The following is a 24300-nucleotide window of genomic DNA, read 5'->3' as shown; positions in this document are numbered from 1 at the left end:
GAAAGAGCACATGTGGATGGAGCCTGCTGACTCAGGGCAATGGGCTGTCCTTTTGAAACGGGGCTGAGTAGCCGTGCAGTAGAGGGGAGAGGAGCCAATGGACCAGCCTCCAGCCCCTCCCGCAACCCTCTCACAGGGCCATAACCTATACCACTATCTAGAAAAAAAACTGGGGCCTAGAGGAAGCAAAACATTGCAGCCACCCCAGGTTGGAGCTGCGCGGTTCTCCAAGTGTAGTCTCCAGACCAGCATTATCAGTATCACCTGCTGCTGCTGCTAAGTCGCTTCTGTCGTGTCCGACTCTGTGCGACCCCATAGACAGCAGCCCACCAGGCTCCCCCGTCCCTGGGCTTCTCCAGGCAAGAACACTGGAATGGGTTGCCATTTCCTTCTCCAATGCATGAAAGTGAAAAGTGAAAGTGAAGTCACTCAGCCGTGTCCGACTCTTAGCGACCCCATGGACTGCAGCCTATCAGGCTCCTCCGTCCATGGGATTTTCCACGCAAGAGCAGTATCATCTGAAAGCTTGTTAAACATGCACACTCTTAGATCCCGCCCAGACTTGGATCAGAAACTCTGAGGTGGGACCAGCCTCCGTGCTGACCAGGCCCTCATGTGACTCTGATGCAGGCTGGTGTGTGAGAACCCTTCTATCCAAGAGGAAGAAGACTTCTCAACTGGCTTTTTGCTGAAGGTCTTCAGAGAACCCTACTGTCTGTGTTTATTGGGAGAGGGGGATCATCCTCTGACTTGGGTGAGGGCTCTGTCTCTTGGGTCTGGGGGTTTGGAAGCTCCAGCTACTGGTCTGGCTTCACTTGCGTCTACATTCACAACCTTGAGGGTGACTTTGAGCCCACTTCCTTCATGTCTGCTAACTGTGTCTGTAACATCGGAGTTCTCAGGTTCACGTGTGGCTTCTTTTCCATCTCAAGAGACCCGTCTCAGAAACAACAGCCGTTGTCTGGCAGCCTCTTGCCCTGGAACCCCCACTGGCTGGCCACGGCAGCCCCCTCCCCTTGGCTCTTCTGCTTTTCCAACAGATGTTTCTCTTCACATTTGGTCCTAGGAAGTCGATCCATTAAAAAAAAAATACTGCAAAAGCAAACCCAGCTCATTGCAAATTATACTGAAATGGACTGGAAAGATAGATGCTGCGGTCTCCCACAGCCTTCCCCGCTCAGACCCTCCGTCACCTCCCAACACTCCTCCTGCCCCCGTGAGCCAAAGTCCTTGCTGTCTTGACGATTTGAAATTCTCTGCATGACTCTGCCTCTTGGGTTTGTTTAATTAGAAATAGGCTGGGAAGTGCTTCCTATGTACTGGCATGTTAATTGCTCATCACAGAAAGAGAAGGGGTGAGAGTGTGTGGTGATGGAAATTTCCACTGTCTCCATCTCCAGACTCTCCTCCAGTTTTCCCTCCCTCTCGTTCCGTGTCCCCTCTTCTTTCCTGTCCTGTCAGCCTCTCCTGCACACTGTCCCCCGTTCCCAGATCTCCTGCTCCGTTACAGGGCTCTCTGGGGAGCGGTCCAGAGGCGCCTGCAGGTCAGGCTCCAAACCTGCCGGGCAAACCGGGCTTCTAGGTCCAAGCCCCCCCCACTCCCTCATCCTCCCCAGCCCCCTGTCATCCTCAGGCTCCAAAGGGATTCCGAACTGAGAGCTCTGTAGTTACACTCAGTATTCGAATGATCGCTTCTCTTTTGTTCCATTCCCCTCCCCTGATTATTGTGTTTCTTATTTATTTTTATTTTTTACAAAACAGGAGCAAAACTGAATTGAGGGGAAGCGACACGTTTCTCCACGAAGGTACAAAATTGCCTACAGAAAGTCACCATCAGAGTGAGCTGGCTGCTGGGCAGAGCTGTTCCTGGGTGTCCCTCTTCCATGCATCCTTCCAATCCAGCGAGGGCCGGGGGGCGGCCCACGTGGGGAGCAGCTCCCCCCCAGGTCAGGAGGAGAGGCCTTCAGCCCTTGCCCAGGGGCGGAAAGAGCAAGCAACTGAGACTGTACAGAGACAGCGAAGAGGAGGGAGTGCCTCCTGTGGGCCAGGGGCCTGGGGACGCAGGCAGGGGACATCCAGGCAGAGGCCCAGGACTCTCCGGGCAGAAAGACAACTGGGGAGGTAGGCGGCTCGAGCCAGAGTCCTTCCTGCTCCTTGGAGCCGCTCTTCAGAATGCAGCCGAGGTGCCCCCTGAAGGTGAGGCGGTTCCTGGAGGCTGCAGAGGCACCCCCTGGGGCTCGAAGCTGACTGTCTCAGTCCAGCTGCCAGGCCTCAAGCACGTGGGTCCAGGTCAATTTCCTGGCAGGGCGTCTGGCCCAGATCGCCTCCCTCTTGGTAAAAAGTAGTCCAAGTTATTTCTCTACTGCTGAGAACAGGCTGAGCTTCAGGACCTCTGTGACGATGGCGGGGACAGAGTCCCCCCTTCGGAGGACCTGGGCCACTTCCTCCCTGGATCCCAGTGCAGGACAAGGGGTGCCGACACCACCCGGGCGGAAGGGGTGCTCCAGCCCCAGAAAGCCCAGACTGGGAGCAGAGGCCGCCCACCCACACCCTGCCTGGGTTGCCCGACGCCAAGGTGGGCTGCCAGCCCGGCGGCCAGCAGGAGGACGGCGAGAGCCAGGATGGCTATGAGCCCGGGCCGGTCCCCTAGGCCTCTGCGGCAAGAAGCAGCCTCTGTAGTCCTGGCCCAGACACAGGCCAACTGGGTGTGGGCATCAGCGAAGGCCACCTGCAGGCAGGCCCAGTACTCCGTGGCCTGAAGGAGGCGTGTGATGTTGTAGCTGTGGGTGCCCCGTGGCAGGCGGGCCAGTGCGGTGGCCCCATGGCCCTGGAGGGTGGAAGCGCTGGCCCAGGTGAGGTTGGTGGAGACTGTGTTGGGTGGGGAGACCCAAGACAGCAGGATGTGGTAGGGGTGGGTCTCCTGAACCCGGAGCTCCAGCCCCCAGCCCTTGTCTCTGCCGTGTTGCGGGGGGGCCCGGCTGACAACCACACTAACCGTCTTCGTGTCGGCCCCGACCAGGTTCTGGGCCACACAGGTGTACAGCCCTGCTTCTTGCGCTGTCACCCTCCGCAGCTCCAGGGTCCCCTCGGGGTACACGCGGTACTTGCGGCCCGCCCAGGCGGCCGTCAGCCTGACCCCAGCGGGCGTCACCCAGTAGATCTCGGGCTCGGGCTCCGCCAGCGCCCGGCAGTGCAGCACCAGGCTGGCTCCGCTGGCCACCTGGAGGCGGCGGGGGAAGCTGCGGGGGGAGATGAGGGGCAGGCAGTGGTCCGTCATCTCCCGGAAGGCCACCTCCCGCACTGGGAGGCGCTGAAGGTCCGGGGGCTCAGCACAAAGCGTGGACTGGGGCTCGATGAAGCGGATGCGGGTGCTGGTGGCGTTAGCCCAGCGGATGACACAGTCACAGCGGATGGGGTTGCCATGGAGACCCACCTCCTGCAGGTTGGGCAGGGACTCCACGGTCTGCTGGTGCAAGGCACTGAGAGCATTGTTGTTGAGCATGAGGGTCTCCATCTGGGGCAGGTGGTGGAAGGCTTGGGGGTGGATGAACGAGAGCCGAGGGTTGTTGGTGATGTCCAGCTTGGTCAGCTCGGGGAGGTTGACCAGGGCAAATTTGTCAATGGAGACCAGCTCCTCCATGTTGTTCAGCCCCAGCTCCTTGAGGTGCAACATGTTGGCAAAGTCCCCGGGCCCCACTCGCTGGAGTGGGTTCTTGTTCAGGTCTAGGAACTTGAGCCCCGGCACCTGCTCCAGCGCCCGCCGGGGCACACGGGCCAGCCGGTTGTCGTAGAAGGAGAGGCTCTCGAGGCTCTGCAGCCCCTCCAAGGCGTAGTCAGAGATCTCCCGCAGGCTCATGCCCGCGAGCACCAGGCTGCGCAGATTGGCCAGGGGCCGGAAGTTCATGTCCAAGATGGCGTCCACCTTGTTGCCGCCAATCATGAGGATCTCCAGGCTGGGCAGCATCTCAAACCAGCGGTTGTCAACGGCCCGAAGCAGGTTGGAGTTGAGGTGGAGCCGCAAGAGGTTGCTGAGCCCCGCGAAGGCCCTGGGGGCGATGCGGTAGAGCTGGTTGTGGTTGAGATAGAGTTCCTGCAGGCTGGCCAGCCCCGCGAAGCTGTGGTCCTCCAGCCGGGTCAGCCGGTTCTCTTCCAGGTGCAGGCTCAGCAGCTGGGGCAGGGCACGGAGATCACAGTCTCGGGGGTCTGAGAAGCTGTTCTGGGACAGGTCCAGCTCTGTGAGATTGGCCAGGTAGCCCAGTTCACTCTGGTCCACGCGGACGATGCTGTTGCTCTGCAGAAGCAGGGTCTGCGTGCCTGCCGGCAGCGCTGGGGGCACAACCGTCAGGAATAGGTCATTGCAGTCCACGGTGGTGGCCTCGCGGTAGGACGATCGAGGGGTATACCAGGGCCGGATCTGGCAGGCACACCCAGGGGGGCAGGGCACGTGCCAAGGTACCACGGGCACAGTGGCGGTGGCACCAGCCACCCACGCTAGCAAAAGGGGGGCCACGAGGAGCCTCATGGTGGAGCTGCAGGGCAGGGGACCATCCACAAGGAGAGTCTGGAGTCCTGGTACTCTTGGCGGTTCGCAGGCTGAGGGTCAGCAGCTCGGCCAGGACCCAGGGAACCACCCCCCCAGGGCAGTCATTCTATGCGGGGACGGGAGGACACCATGTCCTGCCCTCCTGGGAACAGTGCTCCATCCTGGTCTACAGGTGCCGGGTCTGCTCACTCATCACCATGCCCCACCAGGGTAACCTGGAAGAAGAGGACGCAGAGTTAAGGATCAGAATCTACCCGCTCCTCCCGTGTCTCCCTCGTTAGACTCAAGAAGCCAAAGGACAAGATGAGCCAGGGCTCCTGAGTTCCATCCTACAGCCCTTTGGCTTTGTTGTCCTTTTCTCCCATCTGTTGGGGGAGTGACGGAGTCTTCTGGGAAGTCTTCTGAGCCTTGGAAGCTTCCCGGATAACTCGGGGAAGGTGTGTGTGTGTGGAGGAGAGGGGGTGGCTGGAACTGCCGTCATCTTCAGAGTCCTCTGAGCCCAGAGAGACATGAAGTAGATTCTCCAGCCTGCCTCACTTCTCTCCTCACTTCCTCCTCGGCTCACTGAGTAAATGGGAAATAAAGTGATAGTTTTCAGACATCTCTCTCAACAGTGTGGGTAGAGGGTGGCAGAACCAAAGGTGGCTTTGCAATTCCAGGGTAAGCTCCTAAAACTTTGAAAGTTGAAAGGCAGTGGGCCCCGACCCTATACCCAGACTGGCTGGGGCAGTAGGGTGGTCGTCTAGGGTCTGCTTAGGCTGTCCTGAGATGGAGGTCGGCTTTGTTTTTTGCCAACTTCCCTACCTGGAGGTAGGGGCTCTCCCTTCTCCAGCAGCCTGGCCAAGCTGCTAGGAGGAGGAGGTGGGTTTAAGCCTGGGCCTAAGCTCTTCAGGCCTGCAGGTAAGATCTTACGTGATCTGGCCTCTGCCCATTGTCCTAAATTTGGCCACCATACTGACTGCAGCCAATATTCTGGGCCAGAGTTACCCTTGACATCCACCCCTGTCTCCTCCTCACTGTCTCCCAGACAACTTCCACTTGTTCTTCAAAACTCAACTTAAGGCCAGTCAGCTCCTACAGAAAGCTGCTTCTCACCCTCTCCACCCCTGGAAGGCTGAGGGCCTGGCTCCTGCTCTCACAGTGCCCTCTGCTTTCTTCCATCACAGCCCTGATCACACCATGTGGAAATGTCTCTCCAGCTGGGCACCTTCTCACTCATTATCATGCTTACAGCCCAGGGCAGGGGCCCAGGGAGGGTTTATCATATAAATCAATCTCTGTGGTCCCAGGGCTCCTTCCCCCAGGAGGCTGGGTCCTTACCCCTACCCCCATCTAGAATCCCAGCCACTGCTGTTCCTCCTTCCCAGGCATGGACAATCCGGTCTAGATTCTCTGGAACCCAGGGCCCAGCTGCATCACCCTTGATGCAAGTCCAGCCTTGGCCTAGAACCAAGATGGGGAGCTAGAGGGCACCTCCAAGCCTCATCTGACTTCTGAGTGGAGGTCTGACTTGGTAGTTTTCCAGCTGTAGGCGTCAGGGGAGCACGTGATTACTAAACACCTGCAATTTGCCAGGACCCAAGACTGTGCATGTCTTATTTCACTTAACCATTATAAAGAGTCGATAAGACATGCATTAATACTTCCAGTTTCCAGATGAAGAAACTGAGGTTCAGAGATGGTTGAAGAGTTTGGCTCCAGCCACACAGTTGGCAAGTGGCAAGAGCCAGGAATTCAGAGGGTGTGCCCTTTACACTGTCCTCTGCCCCACATCTGCCCGACCCAATCCTGGGCACCCTGAGCTGCCCTGGCCGCTGCAGCAGCAGGCTGGGCGACTATTTCTGTCCCCCGAGGAGATGACTACTTGCCAGGGAGCTATGGGAAACTGGGACCTGTGTCTCCTATCACCTTGCAGGCAGGTGCCTCTCAGTTGGCCAGAGGGGCTCTTTGCCTGCCTTCTCCCACTTCCAGGATGCTGGGGCTGGGAGGGGAGCAGTTGGAGGCCTCCTCTGAGCAGGGGAGCGGCATGACTGTTTACATTTGACTACTTCCCACCTTCCTCTGCAGCTATTTCTGAAGGTGGGAAAAACAACATGACTTAAAATGCACAGAGGTTTTGCGTGGGGGGTGTGTGTACACTGACACATAAAACTCAGGGCAAACAAACACACGTGTACAAAAGTATGCACACCTACATCCACGTGCAGAGGGGAACCAGGGGACTCAGCCATGCAGGCCGGTAAGTGGAGGTCAGGAGGAGGGGTGAGGACTCTGCAGTGTGCTGTGTGGGTGCAGAGGAAGCAGGGCTGTCCCTGTCGTGGGGCTAGGACTGCAGTCCTGCCTCACGGGCACACAAGAGGCCTCTGCTTCTTGCCCAGGCCTGACTTGAGAGAACACTACCTACCATCACACAGATCTTACTATTACTTATCACTTCCTACCAGAGCACTTTGGGAAAAGCTGTTGACTTTTCTGAGCATCTGCTCCTTAGTGTAGAATGAGCTCGTTGTCAGGATTGGAGGAGCTGGGTGCGGTGCACAGAGAGAGGGCTTAGTCTTAGTTCTCTGCATCCCCCAGGATGGGGAGGCACCCAGCTCCAGGACTTCTTAGAGGGGGTAGAAGTTGGATCCTAGGGCTTAACCAGCCCCTATGAAGCTTGCCCACTGTAGGCCCAGTGTCATCTCCAGGTGGGGTGGGGACCTGGGGGCAGAGCCAAATGCCACACCTTTAAGAGTGCCACTCTGGCAGGACCAAAAATGCAAAATGATGAGGAGAGCCCAAGACAGCTCGTGAGGGAAGAGAAGGCCGCAGTGGGTGGGGAGGGCCCTGAGCCTTGCCCAAGCCCCAGGCTCCTCCTCCAGCGCCTCTGTCCTGGCACCTCTGTTCTGGGATACACAACTGTGTGAAGGGCATCGAGAAGCCACTTAAAACTCATTTAAAATGTTCAGAGACGTGCCTTTCCCTCCACCCCAGGCTCACCCACCTCCTTGCCCCTGTGGCTGGGCTGGGGGGGTGAGCCGGCATCCAGAGAGGGACAGTGGCTGGATGCCTCATGTTCACATGCACCTCTGGCCCCGATGCTTAGCAAAGGCCTCGACAAGTCCTCCCCATCACTGCTGAGCTCGCAGCCCCTTCCAGGATAGAACTCAGAGCTGCCCACTCACCTGCCATCACTGCTTAAGGCTGTCTTGCACATGGCCCACTCATGCAGTTGATTAGCAGTTTCTGCTGGGAACTGCAGAGAAAGCTAATTGTCTTTTATCTATAATCTCCCTGGGTGAGCAAGAGTTCAGGTTATCACATGTATGCTTTCCCCAACTGGATTGCAAGCTCTTGGCGGCAGGGGCCGTGTCATGCATGTTTTTGTGTCCCCATGGTGCCTGCCAAGTGTAGGACTGAGTGTGCAAGGGTACTGGTGAGTGGATACAAAGAGTGAAGTATGTAATTCTCCTATCGATCCTGTGTGCAGGCAGAGAAGGAAGAGATTATTTAGTCTCACTTTGCAGCAGAAGCAACAGGCACGGAGGTTACATAGCTTCTGACATGGTGGGGTCAGAATTCAAACCCAGGTCTCTGACTCCATAACCTGCCTCCCCAGCCCAGCCAAGGTGCACTGCCTGGCAGACCGATGCTGGCGGACAGGAGCAGAGTGCAGGGCTGGTGGCCCAGCAAGTCTGCCCCAGAGGCCAGCCCCCTCAGGGACGACCTCACCCTCTGCCCCTCCTCCCCGATGGCGACCTGAGGGGGCCCTCGGGCACCATGCCTTGATTCCTGGCTACAGGGACTCCCGTGGGGACACACAGAGAAGACCCTGCTCCTCTGTGAGGTGGCACAGACCTCAGTCTGCCTCTGGACCGGGGGCTGGGGGCTGCCGTGTGCAGACTGCTGCAGCCTTGGCCTTCAGGGGGATGCAGGGTGGTCTAACCCAAGAGAAGAAAGGAGCAAAGCTTCTCCTGGAAAAGCTGGCTCTGCAAGCCCTGATGGACCCCCTCTTCCGGGCAGCTGCTCTGGACCTAGCAGAAAGTATGGAATGGACTCCACACACTTCCCACTGAACCCCAATCCTAGGCAAAGCACCAAATGAAGAATTCTGGAGAAGCTGGCATCAGAGGCAGAGCAGCCCTTCTCCCATTTCTCTGGCGCAGCAGGGCCAGTGGCTCCTCCCAGCAGACAGCGCCACTCCTCCAGATGGCCGTGGGTGCAGAGCGGCTCTGTCCCCCCGCCCCTCCTCGTAGCCCAGCCCCCCTGGGCTGGGAGCCCTCAGAAGGGAGGAGCAGCAGGCAGTGATCGATGGCCTGGCCTTCACTGCAGCTTCAGTGCCAGGGCCCCCTGAGCTGCGGAGACAGATGGGCAGCATAATTGAGTGTAGCGTTGATAAACTCCGGCCTCCTCACTGGCAGATAAGTGCTGGGTGGGGGGACGCGAGGGGCGGGGGCGGGGGGCAGCACTCCATCTGTACACCTGGCCCCTGAGAGCTCCTCCTGGGAGGGGAGCACAGCCCTCACTCCCGCCTCCCATTTAATCACAGACAACCAGGACCTCAGGGCTGCAGGAGACCTCAGCATTTATCTGGTCTTCCAGAGTCTGAATTCCATAAATAACTTATGCAAAGGAGGAGTGGTGAAGCAGAAGGAAGCCAGTCTCTGCGATCAGAGCTTTGAGTTTGGCTCTGCCGCTCACTGTGCGACCTTGGGCAAAGTCAGTGACCCGGGCAGGGAAGTGAGGATAAGACCTTCTCACAGAGCTGCTGTGAGGAGCCCGGATCAATGTCTAGGACATGCCTGTGTGTGGTCCTCATGGCCCCTTTCCCGTTGCCTCTCCTCCCATCTTAGCTCCTACTTCTCAATTCTCACCTTTTGTAGTAAACTTTTCCTTTCTCTTATTCAGGTATAATAAGAGAGTACATAAATGGCACAAATCCCGTGTGCAGCCTGGTGAATTGCTACATTAGTAGATACCAATATAACCACCCCCTGAACAAGAAACAGATACTTCCAGCCCTCCTGAGTTTCCCGTGTGATGCTTCCCAGTCACTGTCCAGCTCCCACCTGGAGTAGCGATCGTCCCGCCTGGCTTTGTCACCATCAGTCAGTTTCATCTTTTAAGCACAGAATTTCCCATCCTTTCCCATCACAAGTCGAAACCATGGCTCTGGAAATAGTTGACTCTGGTTCTAGGGAATTCCAGAACCTCAGACTTGAAATTCACTTAATTCATCCTCCTGCTTCACAGTGACTATAGCTTCTCACGGTCTCATTCTTAATCAGTGATCTCCAAGAAGGGAGACTGATTCCTCTATTTCTCTCTCTTTTTTTAAAAAATTTTTATTATTTATTTAATTTGGCCATGCTGCATGACATGTGGGATCTTAGTTCCACAACCAGGGATTGAACCTGTGTCCCCTGCAGTGGAAGTACAGTCTTAACCACTGGACCACCAGGGAAGCCCTATTTCTCTTTCTTGATCTACAGTTCTACATCTTAGGGTCCCCTCTCTGGTTGGAACCCTATGACCTGAACCCGTGAGTACTATGTTGCCTCGAGGCAAAGGCAGAATGACCTCCTGGCCTCACACACCCCTGGCAGCCTTTCCCCAAAGCCCTGCTGAGTCTTGGCCTCCTCCTGGGGCAGCACTGCTGGCCCCTTTCTGCTACCAGAGCTGTAGATATTCTGATGACAGTCTGCGGCTCCAGGCAAAAGGACAAGCAGGGGAGTGGCCAGAAAGGAGAGACCCAGACCAGACTCCTCTAACTGCCCCGGACCCCTCCACCTGCCCATTCAGAGGCTCCTCGCACTCAACTTGCCCCAAGCCCAACATCTCCCACCAAACCTGCTCAGGCGGCACCAGCACCCACCAGTCTCCAAGACTGGAACTCTCCGCCACCTTGACCCACCCCTCTCCCGCCTCACACACGCCCGCCACAGTGCTCATGCTTACGATCCCTTCTCATCGGTCGTCTTGACTCTTACAATAGCCTCTTTCGGTGTCTCCTTCTCAGCCCTGAGTGACCCTCTTGTTCCCAAACACCTCACGCTTCCCCCAAACTAGACCTGCTATTTCCTTCCCTTCCCCAGGCCTCCCACTCAACCAGCAAAACCTCTCCCCAACTTAAACTGTCAAACTGCTCTCCAGTCATAAGAACCTATCCCAAATGCCACCTTCTTGTGACATGTGCCCAGAGTCCCCCCGAGAAAGGTGGTCACACCCAGTGCAGTTCCCAACCGGGAACAAACCTCCACTGTAACAGCGTCTGTCTTACTGCCATTCAGTCAGCCTGCTTTCTCAACCAGGATGTAAGCTCCTGCAGGAAAGGATGGTTTGGTACTGACTTTTGTCTCCTCAGAACCTAGGGCAGTGTAGAGGGTGGGAGGTGTTTACAACCATGAACTATGAACTTCAACCCATTAGTGGGTCATGAAAACAGTTTAAAGTGGATAACAATATGCATTAAAAAACGAAATAGACAATAGAGTGCATAGTATGTAGCTAGACTAAGCAATGTTTTGAGAAATGTTTTTCTTTCTGTTTTATACACACACATACGTACACACTTGAGCACAAACAGATATGATGCAAAATCATGCATTTTTGCCTTTGAGTTGCAGCTATAGAAGCTTGGAAATGATGAGTCTGCAGAGCCTCTCTGACTGAGGTGAGTCCCTTCAACTCTCATTGATGCTACAAGAAGGATGATATAAATCAGTGTCAGAGGGAAGATACGACACCCCTGAGTGATTTGTACATGCTGGATTTCTATTTGCTGGCCCTTTAGATACCTCTTCCCATCCTTCCAACATCCCTGTAAGGGGGGTACTTTTTAGAAGAGAAACCTCAGCTCAGTGGAGCCCAGGGATCAGACCCAGGTCCCACAGCTCAGATGTGGACCGGCCTGAGTGGGAACCTGGCTGTGCCTCACACACCAGCCCTTTCTGCTTCCATGATTCTAGTGCCAGAAGCTGACTTCCAAGAGTAGAAGATGCTGGGGAGACTGGAGGAGAGCAGGGATAAAAACAGGGGGCATCTCTTGGGGGAAAGGATGAGGTTCTCCTGTCCACCTTTGCCCTCTCTTCCACTTTGCAGTGAGAGGAGTCACTGTCCCAGTAAAAACCTTTTCCTTACTTGGGAGGGAAGGGATTTATTTCCAGAAAGAAATACCTACATCTCCAGGTCTCTGGACCAGCCTTGGACTCTTGGGGACCTTAGGTTAGGCCAGCGTTCAGAAGGGCTTTGGAGTCAGTCTACACCTGAATCCCAGTGACCTCGAGCATCCTTACTCAGGCTGCTCCTCGTAACTGGGGAGAGACCTCCCTCATGGGGAAAATCTGAAAGAGGTGATGCCTGCCAAGCGCCTGGCATCCAGGGGAGCCCTCTTCTACTTCCATCTCCCTGGGTTTGTCTGGGGCTCAGTCTCCAGCTTCCAGGCCACCCACGCACCAGGCCCACCCCAGACGGCTTGCCCCAGGCTGTGTGCCCCTAGAGCAGGCGGCCCTTCCCAGGAGCTCTTCCATCTCAGGCTGACACTCCTTCCTGATGGAGCTGCCCTCTCCATCTCTCTCTAAGCACTCCCTGCGGCTTCCTATCAGGGTTCTGTTTCTAGTCTTCAGGACTCTAGAAGGCTCTAGAACTCAGTCCACTTATAGATCACCAATGTCTGACACTCTCACCCAACAAACAGCTCACTCTCCTTGGCTTAGGTGAGCAGCTCCTCCATTTGCCCAGGTGCCCCTTGGAAGGGTCGAAAGGGCCCTTCCTAGAGGCGCTCTAAAGGCCCCAGTGTGACTGCAGCCCGCAGACTTTCTGCACTGGCCACCAGCCAAAGGGGCAGCGAAGACCAAGCGCTGACCTTCAGCCTCCCCAGCTCCCTCCCTATAATTCCCCCACCCTTCCTAGAATCAGCTGGGATGCTGGGCAGCATTTCAGTAGCCCTTAAGACACAGTTGGTCCCTGGGAGCTAGGTGCAGGCGGAAAGAGGGGGAGGCTCCAGAGAGGCAAGCAATGCTCTTTCCTGCCGCCCCCTGCTTTTGCACATGCAGGGGCCTTGCCCAGAAGTCCCTGTCAGCGCTCGTGGACCCTGGGAATTCTCTGAGGTCTCAGTTCACATTTCCTCTGAAGTCTTCCATTACCACCCCCACCCCCAGCTAATTAATCCCTTGCTCTTTTTCTTATCGAGGAACCCACACCCAATACGGTGCTCAGCTCCTCCATCAGACTGTGAGCCCCTCGAGGGGCAACTCTGTGACTCGTGTGCCCAGAACCAAGGGGGAGAGAAACACGAGGTGTGCGTGTGCGCAGAGGGGTGCCTGGGGGGAGGGCGCGGGGCCTGGGCGGCTGAGGAGAAGGACGCAGAGCAAGTGGGGAGCAGACCAGTTAAACAAGGAGAAAGGCCAAAGCTCTTCTAACGGAAAAAGAAAATGAAATCAGAATGAAAATTGATGAGGCGGAGAGAAAAGGAGACTCGTTTCATCAGCAGGTTTGCCAGATGAAGCTCCGAGATAAATTACGCGTCGGAAGGAGCCTTGGTCCCGGTGGGGCTCACGGCCTCCCCTCTCTGTCAGCTGTCTCGGGCAAGCCTGCGAGACAAATGTCTGCAGCTGCAAGCCTCGCGGTGGGGGGGTCCCCCCACAACCAACTGCAGTGAGAACGGCCTGTCCTCGTGGCCTCCTCCAGGCCCGCCCTGCCCGCCTCCCGGGGCCCTCCCCGTCCCTGCTTCCCTCCCCGACTGGGGTCAGGCCGGTGGAGAGCCTGTCAGAGGCCCTGTGTGGCCGGTGCCTGCACCCGCCTTCTCTGCAGTTAGGGCGGGAGCAGAGTTCAGAGCACGGGAACGGGGCGGAGGACGCGGGGCAGGACAGGACTGGGTCTGCGGCCTGGCCTGGACCGACCTTGGGGTGTGTCCTCCTACTGCTCCAGACCTCGGGCCCCTCACCTGTGAACTGGGGGGCTGGGCTACAGAGCGGTTCTAAAGCTGGGGTCCCTGGACCGGCACCATCGGCATCACCTGGAAGCTTGTTAGCCGTGCAGATTCTCAAGCCCACCGCAGACCTCCAGGATCGGAGGGTGGGGCCTAGTTACCTGTGTTTGAGCAAACCCTCCAGGTGCCTCCGACGGGCTCCATGTTGGAGAATTGCTGGGCTGGATTATCTCTAAGGCTCCCCCCCACAGCTGAGCCTAGAATTCTGTAAACAAGAACAGTGCCAGCTAGGAATGCTTAATTAAAACTCTGTGTATGATGAGCTTCTTATCATCATGCTGATAGGTACGAGTTGAGTATTCCAGACCTCTCGCCCCTCTGTCCTGGCCACAAGGAAACTCTCTACCCAATGGGCATTAATAGAGTCGCGACTGTATGCTGGCACTATGGGCGGCTAGGGGTACAAGGTCATGGGAAGGGCAGGTGTGATCACAGATTTTAAAAAAACCCACTCTACTAAAGCATGATAAGAGGTGTCATGGAAGTACCTACCAAGGGCAACAGGGACACTGTCTAGAGGAGAAAACACATTTCTGCCTCATGAGGGACACTGGGCAAAAATTCAGAGGGAATTTCCAAAAGTCATTCAACTATGCACAAAAAATGGGTAGATCTGAAGGTATGAAATGTACTTTGATAAAGTTGTTTTTGTTTCTTTAAAAAACAAACCTCCCAGGGAAGTGCTGTCTAAATCAACAGGTCAAAAGATGCACAGATGATGAAAGATATTCTTTACATACCGGGGACACCAGGAACAAAGGTCCTGGGATAAAAATGACAAAGAGAACTTCAAGAACTGAGTGGTCCCCCTTAGTTTCCAAGAGTGCAAGTGGTGTGAAGAGACTGGAACAGCAGGCTGGGGCCAGAAGGGCCACAGTACGCAGACAGAGGGAGCCCAGAGGGCATCGAACACAGTACCTCCTGTAGCCATCAGTAATACCCCTTATGACCGTATGCACCTCACAGTTTAAATTCTTCCTCCTCCATGATCCTGTGTGAGTCTCACAATAGGCTGGCAGGGTCATAGATGTCACCACTCCCATTTTAATGGAAAGGATATTAAGCGACTTGCCCAAGATCATATAGCAAACAAGTAATGCAGCCACAGCTAAAAGACAGTGTGTGCTTCCAAATCCAGATTTATTGTCCCAGAGGGACAGCAGTGTTAATAATGGCAGCCACTGACTGAGGACTCTATGAGCCAGGCCTTGGGCTGGGCTCTGACATGAGTGGTCACACTCAATGCTCAAAACCATAGCAAGATAAAGGGATTACTAGCCCCATTTCATAGATGTGAGAGGATAGGTCCCTCGCCCAACAACATTCGGCTGGTAAAGCCAGGAGTCAAACAAGGTCTGGAGGCTGCCAGTGCCCACACTCTAAACCCTGACCCCACAGCACCTCCAGCTCCCCCCGCCTGGCTCTCTTCAGGCCTGGAAAGGAATGGGAGGTTTCCAGCTGATCAAATTCCCCCAAGCATGGGCCAGCCCAAGAGAAAGAAACTGGCCCGTGGCCTAAGCTGAATAGCCCTTCTGGGAGAGGAAGGCCCTATCCAACCTGGCAGGGGCTTCTTGACTCCAAGCCTATCAATGCCTTCTGAGCCCCACAAACCCACTGAGGGACCACGGCCTTCTAGGGCCCCGGGCCTGGTGGAGGGAAACGCTTCCATCCCATGATCAATATCAGGCATAATTCAGTGACTGCAGCAAGTACAAAGGAGTGTAGGTTAAATCAATATTTAGAAGCTTCAAAATGAAACTAATTAAGAGCAAGCCTTAATGATTTTTACTGTCTGAGAATAAAAAAGACAAAAAGCCTGCCTCTATTTCAAGATTCCACCCTAGTAGCCAGTAATCGTTTGAGAAGAGTGGAAGGTGAAAAGCGCTCCGAGCCAGCCCCACTTTCTGCACTGCAGGAGAGGGGAGCGCCTCATCCTTGGTAGAAGCAGCCACGGAGGAGAAAATGGGAGGGATGGAGCACGGGATGCAAACAGCATTGCAGACCACTGGACCCTTATGGATTGAACTGTATCCCCCACAAAAGATACAATGAAGACCGACTCCTAGATCCTGTGAATGTGACCTTAATTTGGAAACAGGGTCTTTGCAGATGTAACCAAGTAAAGATGAGGTTATATTAGGTTAGGGTGGGCCCTAATCCAATACTGGTGTCCTTGTAAGAAGAGGTAAACTTGGATACAGACACGGAGACACAAGGAGAATTCAATGAGGTGATGAAGAATGCAATTGAAGCGCTGCAGCTCTGAGCCAAGGAAGACAGCACCAGGGGCTGGGAAGGAGTCTCCCCTCCAGATTGCAGGAAGACTGCACCCCTGCCGCCCTGCCAACATACCGATTTCAGATTTCTGGCCTCCAGAACCCAAGGCGATTAAGTTACTCTTGTTTAAGCCATCCAGTCTACTTTGTAGTACTTGATATGGCAGTCCCAGCAAACTTATGCTGGGATCCTAGATTCTGGCTGTCACTCTACCACTTACTAACTGTACAAGCCTGGCAAAATGCTTAATCTCCATGAGCCTCAGTTTTCACTTCTGAAAAATGGGGTTTAGACTAGTGCCTTCCGTCTTTTGTCCAGAAATCTTGTGTAGATCTAGTGAAAACATGAGCGTGAAATATGCTATGGGCTGTGATATACCACCTAGGCTTAAGTGCTAGTGGAAAAAATCTGGGAATGACTCAGGAGCCATCTGTCAAATGGGTAGGAAGGTCCTTGCCAGCTCACAGGGCTGGTTTAAAGATCCAATCAGATCACAGGTGTGAGGTGTCTTTGCCACATTAGAAATATTACATACGTGAACGGGATTTTTATTGTTGTTCTCAACAGGGATTTTATTTGTTGCCCACTTGGCCCTAGTTTTCTCATCTGTAAAATGAAAGGGTTGGACAACATTAAGATATTTTTCTATCAATTCCTTATACATATATATGTTGAGATATATTTGATATATATGTATATATTTAAAGTAGCACACCTTAGCATCCTAACTTCATTCTCATCCCAGCAGCCCAGGACAATGCAGACGGGGGCCAGCTAAGTGCTGTGGTCAGACGGGAGTGCTGGGCTTTGCACCCTTTTGCCCCCTGTTGCCTCAGGGAGGAACCCAAGCCCTTTCCCTCTGTCCTCACTCAAGCTTACCAGGCATGAAAGGAACAGGAAACCACGAAGGCAGCAAATAAAATCTCTATCGATCTTGAGATGGCTGGCATCCCAAGTCCAGCTGGCTCAGAGCCGGTCAACTTAAATAAATGTTGCTAATGGTCCGCCTGTACTTAACGCTGGAGCTGTGTCTTTTTAAAGCACAGTGAGACAGGGCAGCCGACTGCGGGGCCGCTGCTCCGTCAGGGCCTCGGCCTGGGCTCTCAGGCGACCTCTCGGCGTTTGGGAAGGAGCTGCACTTTGCAGCAGTCGGGTTCTCAGGTGGCGGGACCCACCTTCCTGCCATATGCCGACCAACATTCTCCCCAGATGGGTGTCAGTGTGGTGAGCGAGCGTCTGTTCGCACACCCTCTCAGGAAGGGAACAGCAGCACCACGTGATGACCGCCACCAGGAGGCGGTCACCTGGGATGGACGCCACGCTGGCGGCCCCCCGCCTGCAGCACCCCGTCTCCATCAGTATCAGCCCCTGATGTTGCCCTTGTCCTCAGCGGTGATGCTGGGACCCCCTCACTCACCGTCATCACCACACATCACTGAGAACACCTTTCACTAGCATCATCATCCCTGCATCCGCTGCCTCAATCCTGGTCATCGTTAAGCTCCCTGATCATCCTAAGATTTGTTCAGGTTCATCTCTGTGACTTGTACACGATCTGAAACAGATATGGATTTTGCCACTGGAAATATAGATGAAGAGACCCTGTAAGGCTAACATGAGCATGAGTGGGTTCACATGTACACCCTAAAAGAAGCATGAATGTGGACGTGTGATGCATACACACAGGGTACCGGGGGAAGGGAAGTGGGGCTGGAAGTATAAATAGGAGACAGGCAACCAGAGCTTCGCATTCTCCTTGGGGGAAATAAAAATGATAACTCTTTGCCTCCTGTTATCTTTGCTTTTCAACTCCAGCTGCACCAGAGATTCATATGAGGATCTTTTAAAATATACTCATGTCTGCCTCTCACTCCGGACCAATTAAACCAGTCTCTGGGGGTACAACGCAGGCATGGAATGAAAACTCCCCAGAATTTATTTGCATGAAAATTTTACATAAAAAACAAATCTGTAAAATAAAGTTGAACTCCACGGTTGTTGAAGCATTTAGGGAAAATGTACTAATACCTGCAATTTACTTTAAAATGCAGGAGAAATAAGATGGATTGATGGATGGGAGGAGACGTGATAAAGCAAGTCTCACCCAAGGTTAATGGTAGAATCTAGGTAGCAAGTATATGACTGCTCACTGTTAAATTCCGTCAACTTTGCTGTGATACAATATTTTAAAATTTTTCATAATAAAGTATAGGGGGAAAATACCCAACTGGTTTTACTGAGAAGCACTGCAGCTAAAGGAAAATTCCACAAGCAAGTGAGCGTCTCTTTCCTCCACCCTCCATGTGTGAAAGAATATCCTACCCCTTTCTCATCAAACTCGGACTCTCTACCAGCGTTTCCCGGCCCTCCCTGGGTCTCGGCACACACAGACAAGGGTGTTTGGGTGGGCACCAGGGGAGAGGGAGCGACTGCCCGTAGGAGCGGTGGCTGGGGAGATACTGGCTCCCAGGCCTCGAGGGGCTGCCCGAGTGCCAGGGCGGGGCCCGTAGGAGCGGTGGCTGGGGAGATACTGGCTCCCAGGCCTCGAGGGGCTGCCCGAGTGCCAGGGCGGGGCCCAGGACCACTGCCATGCCAGCAGGCCAGCTCCGTTCTGCTCAGTGTCCCCAGGTCTCCCCTTTCTAAAGCCTCAGCTAGCGTTCTTGGCAGGGATTCAATCCTTTCCCAGGAACACCAGGGTACACTGTAGTGTGTGTGTGTGTGTGTGTGTGTGTGTGTATGTGTGTGTGTCTGGTGTGTGTCTGGTATGTGTGTGTGTTTGGGGTGTGTGTCTCTCTGGGGTGTGTGTCTGGTGTGTGTGTGCCTCTGGGGTGTGTGTGTCTCTGGTATGTGTGTGTGTCTGGGGTGTGTGTGCCTCTGGGGTGTGTGTGGCGCGGCGGACGCTGCGGGCAGGGCCAGGCCCCCGTCTCATCTGTATGCTCCTCCAGGCCGGCTGGCCCTGCCGGGAGAGCGCCATGGCAACACCACGCTCTTTAAACACAGGAGTCTGTGCTGCCATCGCAAAGCAGCATTAGGCAATTTAATTAAGGAGCTGGCGGCAGACAAACTTTGTGAGTTAAAGGCATTTTATTAAATCCCATTGTATTATGCAGCTCAGTTCCCCCAGGAGCTGCAGAGCTGGGGGAGGACAGAGGAGAATTTGCTGGTGTTTCTTTCCTCTTCTTTGCTTTTTTCTGGCCCCCTTTCTGCTTCATGAATGCATTCACTGAGTGTAGGGGCCCCCAGCTGCGACCGCCCGTTCCCCCAACCCGAGCGCCAGGCCCCAGCAGAGAGCCTGCCGGCCGCAGTCTGGGAGCTGATGACCAGCACTGACCGTGGGCATCACCACTCACAGGGCGGTGTCGCAGGGCCAGGCCTCCAACCTCAGCCTCGGCACCTACATGGCACCCAGCACGGGGCTTCCCACACAGGATCTCACGGAATCGCCCCAAACCCTCGGAGTAGGAACTACTGGCATTCCCACGCTATAGATGAGGAAACTGGGGCTTTAAAAGGTTACAGAGCTTGCCCAGGATCTTGTAAGTAGTATGCAGCAGAGAAGCGAGCCCAGACAGGCTGCCTGCAGAGGCTCCCTGTTAGCTCCTGAGGCTGGTGGTGTGTTCCTGTTTCAGCCTTCAGAATGGGTTCCACTCCAGGCGCCCAGCTAGGAAAGTAATTCCAGGGTGAAGCCGGGGCGGGCATGGGGATTCTCCAGGACCCTGGCCGCCTGACCCACCACGCGGGAATATGTGAATGTGCCCCACGCAAGGTCACACCTGGGCCGACACATGCGGGGGTTCAACCCACTTCCCGGCTGCCTCTGGGAAGCTGGCTGGGGGCATCTGAAGTCAAGCCCATCTGTTAAGAACCAAAGGTCAGGAAAGCAGATGAAAGGCCATAGGATGCTGAGGCTGGATGTGCGGAAGAACTTCCTGATGAGAGAGCGGTTGGGGTTAAAAAGGCACAACTTGCTAAGAAACTGCATCTCAGCTCATCTGCTCCAAGTGGGAGCCCACCCAGGCCCCTGGCCCCAGCTGGAGGAGGGTGTCTGGGGCTCACATGCCCACCAAGGGCCCCAACTGTGGCCACCCCGCCCCCCCGGCAGCTCCCTCAGCTCCTCACTTGTAAGGGTCCCTCTGGTGTGAGAAGCCCACCCCGGCAGCTCTGGGGGGGCCCTCAGTCCACTGGGGGTCCAGTTGGCCCCGGGGCCACAGGGCCACCCTCCTCAGCCTCCCAGAGCTGTGCCTCTCCCAGGAAGGGGCGAAACGCCTTTCACTCTGCAAACAGTCAGCGCTCCACCGGCGCCTGCCCTCCAGGCCTGCAGACAGCCCTCTTGGGCTCACTTTCCTTGATCCTAAACAAGGGGCAATGGCACACCTTTTCCAACTAAAGCAGATGCAAAGCAATTTCACTAAGGACTGTTTCTTTGCCAGGGACTTGCCCCTCATTACCTCTTTAAATCCTCAGAACAACCATTATATTCTCCCCATTGTGTAGATGAGAGAACTGAGGCTAAAAGAACTTAAACTTCTTGCCCAAGATCATACAACTAGGAAGGGTCAAGAACCAGTGGCCTTAACAACCCCATTTTATATATTTATAAACTTATATATATGCATGCAGAGCTTCCCCAGTGGCTCAGTAGGTGAAGAATCCACCTGCAATACAGGAGACACAGGAGATGTGGGTTTGATTCCTGGATTGGGAAGATCCCTGGGAGAAGGGCATGGCAACCCACTCCATATTCTTGCCTGGAGAATTCCATGTACAACGGAGCCTGGAGGGCTACAGTCCAAAGGGTTGCAAGGAGCTGGACATGACTGTGTGATTACAGACACACAAATATGCAAGTATATGCATAAGCATGTGTATATATATGTATATGCAGTATATATAATTATTACATAATTATATATAAATAATGGTTTTCAGATATAATTCATGTGCCACAAATTCACAATCATATTATATTGAGAGGTAAATTTAGTGGCCGGATTTGCCACCAAGCTTAAGGATGTTTTATTATTACCAACAGGAAGCTCCTCTTGGAAGGGGCATCCAGCTGTCCGAGCAAATGGAGCCGCAGCCCGGCCATGGGCTCCCCAGGAGCCAGTGGGGCCCGCCTTCTCCCAGCTCCCACCTGTTCTCACTGCTGCCCTCTCTCCTTGCCCCTCTCCCACCTTGCAGGTCATCCATCTCTCCTCTCCCTGCCCCCACCAGCTCCCGATGCTGCCATCTGGCTGGGGGTCTCCTCTGTCTCCATACCCTTGCCCCCACCTGGCAGAGGCTGGGGGCAACTGCAGCTGCAGTCCAGGTCAGCTCTTGGAGCAGTCCCCAGAGGGGTGGCCGTGTGTGTGCACTCCAGGGATGACGGAGCTGGCTGCAGTGGGAGGCCCAGGTCCACACTGCCCCCATGGAAATCTCCCAAAGAAACGCAGCTTTACCACTTACCAACTAGGGGACCTCCTCCTTGAGCCCCAGATGCTTCTCACTTGTAAAATGGGAAAGAACATCTGCTCTGAAGTTTAGCAGGTACAATTTACTGAACACTTACTCTGTCCGGGGCCTTTCCCAAAGTTTGTCTCTTCTCTAACCCACGTGAACAGCCCTCTGAGAGTGGCAGGCATACGCACTGCAGGGGAGATGGGGGCTCAGAGAAGTGAAGCCGCCGCCTAGGCCCCACAGCTGGCACACGCAGAAGCCACGACACAAGGCCAGCCCGTGTGACGCTGGGCCCTGGCTCCTCACCACACCACGTGCCAGGCCGCGAGGGAGCTCACTTGTGGATGGTGGATGTGTTCAAAGTGCTCATCGATCGAAACTCCAGAATAACAGAAGCAGGGGTCTTCTCCCCAAGACTCACACGGTTCTGCTCTGGCCTGGCCAGCTTTCTCCCACTGACGCAAGAACAAGCGCTTCAGGGGCTATGCCACATATGAGGGCACGTGTGTGTCTGTGTGTGTGCATATGTGTGGGTGAGAGGCACAGAGCCGGCCAGGTGAACCAGCTCGGAGCAGAGCAGATACGGAGGCTACTTTTTTTTAACCACTGCTTGCTCTCCTAGGCTCAAGGCCTGAGTGGTGCCAGCTTGTTTTCCCAGGGAATTAACAAGGGAACATTCTCCTCTGTAATAATGATAAAAATAATAATAATTAACACAGCTGTGGCTTATATTTCTCCAGCGTCTCTCTCCCCAGATCTCAAAACTCTGGGCAAATAGCAAATCTGCGGGCTTTCCAGTCATACCCCCGAGCCTGGGAAGCCTCAGGCCCTGCCTGATCTCCTGTATTCTCCAGCCGGCCGGCAAGGCAGGCCCACAATTCCACAGGCCCACTGTTCCAGAAGCTGCCCCCTCGGGTCACTAGCAGAGGTGGGAAATGACCCCCGGCACCCCGCCGTCCCACATTCTCACTCCTTCCCATCCTGGGCTCACCCTGTGCCCAGGAGGAGGCAAGCAGGTGAAGAAGGAAGAGGGGTGTCAGCCGTCTTTGCCCAACCTTGAAAGGTGACCCCCTCTCCGGGCTCCTTACACAGGGGTGCTACCTTCAGGAGGACGGCCCTGCTCCTCCAGCCAATGGAGCCACAGCCGGCAGGTCTGGTCCCTGCAGAAAGGCTGATGGCTCTTTCTGGTCGCAGCCAGGAGTCATTACACACCAAATGTCTAGTTTAGACAAGTGATTAGGCAGCTCTATTACAAGTGCACGTGCTTCCCTTCAGAGAGGGACGGGAGCTTCCAGCGGTGGCCGAGGGGGAGGCGCAGGTCCTCAGAGCCTCACGGCAACGGCTGTCTCTTCCAGAGCAATCTTCAGGGAACCCAGGGCAAGGAGGGCTCCCGAGGTTCCGAGAGCTGGCATCCTGGCAGACTTTTAGGCAGAGCGCGCTCCCAGCTGCCCAGGCAGCCTGTGCAGCCCTCACAGATGTGAAGGGCCTCGGCAATTTAAATACGGAGAAGCCAGAACTCTCAAGCAGCCCATGGTTTCACCTCCCCAAAGACACTCTCGAAAAGCAATTACTGAATTTGAGCGACATTTCCTTTGCTTCCTCCAGGAGCCATAGGATGAGGAAAGGGTCAGAAGGGTAAACACAGTCAGCAACTGTGTTTATCATCAACATATCCCCTGCATCTCCAGAGAGAAAGCCTGCTTAATCTTGAGTCCACAGGTGGACTGAAGAGCCTGGAAAATACCTGAAATCATGTGTGTGTGTGCGCGCGTGAGTGTGAGCATACAGATATGTCTCTCTGGAGAGAAGGTCCAGAAATCCCTGCGTGGGGTCGATGGCCCCAAATGTTAAGGACCACTGCTCTACTCCTTGGTCAATTCTGAAGAGGATGGGCTGGCCCCTTTCCATACAATTCTCTGCATCCTTCAGAAACCAGCAGTGGATTTTGAGGCCTGGAGCCCACCGGCTTGAAGAAGGGGCCTAGGACAACTCTGGGGACACAGCAGGAACACAACTGCGACAGGGAGGCTTTCACCAGGCAGGGCTGTGGCTGCCTCCAATTGAGCGGCGGGGGAGGAAGCGCCTTCCTTGTCGCCTTTTTCCCGCTGTGACAGCTCCGCATCTGCTGCTCTCTGTCACCCCAGTGACAGCTTTCTAATGACGAAGGCAGCATCAAAGTCATATAAATCCCTCCAGAACCCCAGGGGCTAGATGAAGAACAGGCTCAGGAACCTGGGGACAAACGCTTTCCACAGCAGCGTGGAGAGAACACAGCCTCCAGAATAGCAAAGACTTGAGTTCAAATCCTACTTCTGCTTCTTCCTAGCTGTGTGATCTTAAACAAATTACTTAACCTCTCTGAGCGTCAATTCCTATATCTGTAAAATCGGAATAATGTCTCACAGGGTTATCAAGGATTCAGTGAGGTGGTTGTTCAGTCGCTTAGTCGTGTCTGACTCTCTGCAACCCCATGGACTGCAGCACGCCAGGCTGCCCTGTCCTTCACCATCTCCCAGAACTTGCTCAAACTCATGTCCAGTGAGTGAGTGTTGCCATCCAACCATCTAGTCAAAGCTGTGGTTTCTCCAGTAGTCATGTATAGATGTGAGAGTTGGACCATAAGAAGGCTGAGTGCCAAAGAATTGATGCTTTTGAACTGTGGTGTTTGAGAAGACTCTTGAGAGTCCCTTGGACTGCAAGGATACCCAACCAGTCCATCCTAAAGGAAATCAGTCTTGAATAACCATTGGAAGGACTGATGCTAAAGCTGAAGTGCCAATACTTTGGCCACCTGGTGTGAAGAACTGACTCATTGGAAAAGACCCTGATGCTGGGAAAGATTGAAGGTGGGAGGAAAAGGGGACGACAGAGGATGAGATGGTTGTATGGCATCACTGACTTGATGGACGTGGGTTTGAGTAAGCTCCAGGAGTTGGTAATGGACAGGAAGCCTGGCGTGCTGCAGTCCATGAGTTCTCAGAGTCGGACACAACTGAGCAATTGAACTGAACTGAATGAAGTAATACTGACAAAAAATCTGGCACAGTGCTGGTGCACAGCAGGCGTTCAACAA

At 54.6% G+C, this 24300-nt stretch overlaps 1 protein-coding gene across 1 annotated transcript in view; it reads right to left on the bottom strand.

Moving 5' to 3' along the window:
* Positions 1-1697: 1697 nt before the first annotated feature.
* Positions 1698-24300, bottom strand: part of LRRN2 (leucine rich repeat neuronal 2) — a 40565-nt gene continuing 17962 nt past the window's right edge. Inside the window, exon 2 of the mRNA XM_043485535.1 lies at positions 1698-4758. Coding sequence (XP_043341470.1) covers positions 2384-4522 — 2139 coding nt within the window. The 5' untranslated portion in view covers positions 4523-4758 and the 3' untranslated portion in view covers positions 1698-2383. The remainder of the gene's footprint in view (positions 4759-24300) is intronic.

Source organism: Cervus canadensis, chromosome 13 (genome assembly GCF_019320065.1).
Source record: "Cervus canadensis isolate Bull #8, Minnesota chromosome 13, ASM1932006v1, whole genome shotgun sequence".
In the NCBI taxonomy this organism is placed as follows: domain Eukaryota; kingdom Metazoa; phylum Chordata; class Mammalia; order Artiodactyla; family Cervidae; genus Cervus; species Cervus canadensis.
This window is presented reverse-complemented; position numbering and strand designations above follow the sequence as displayed.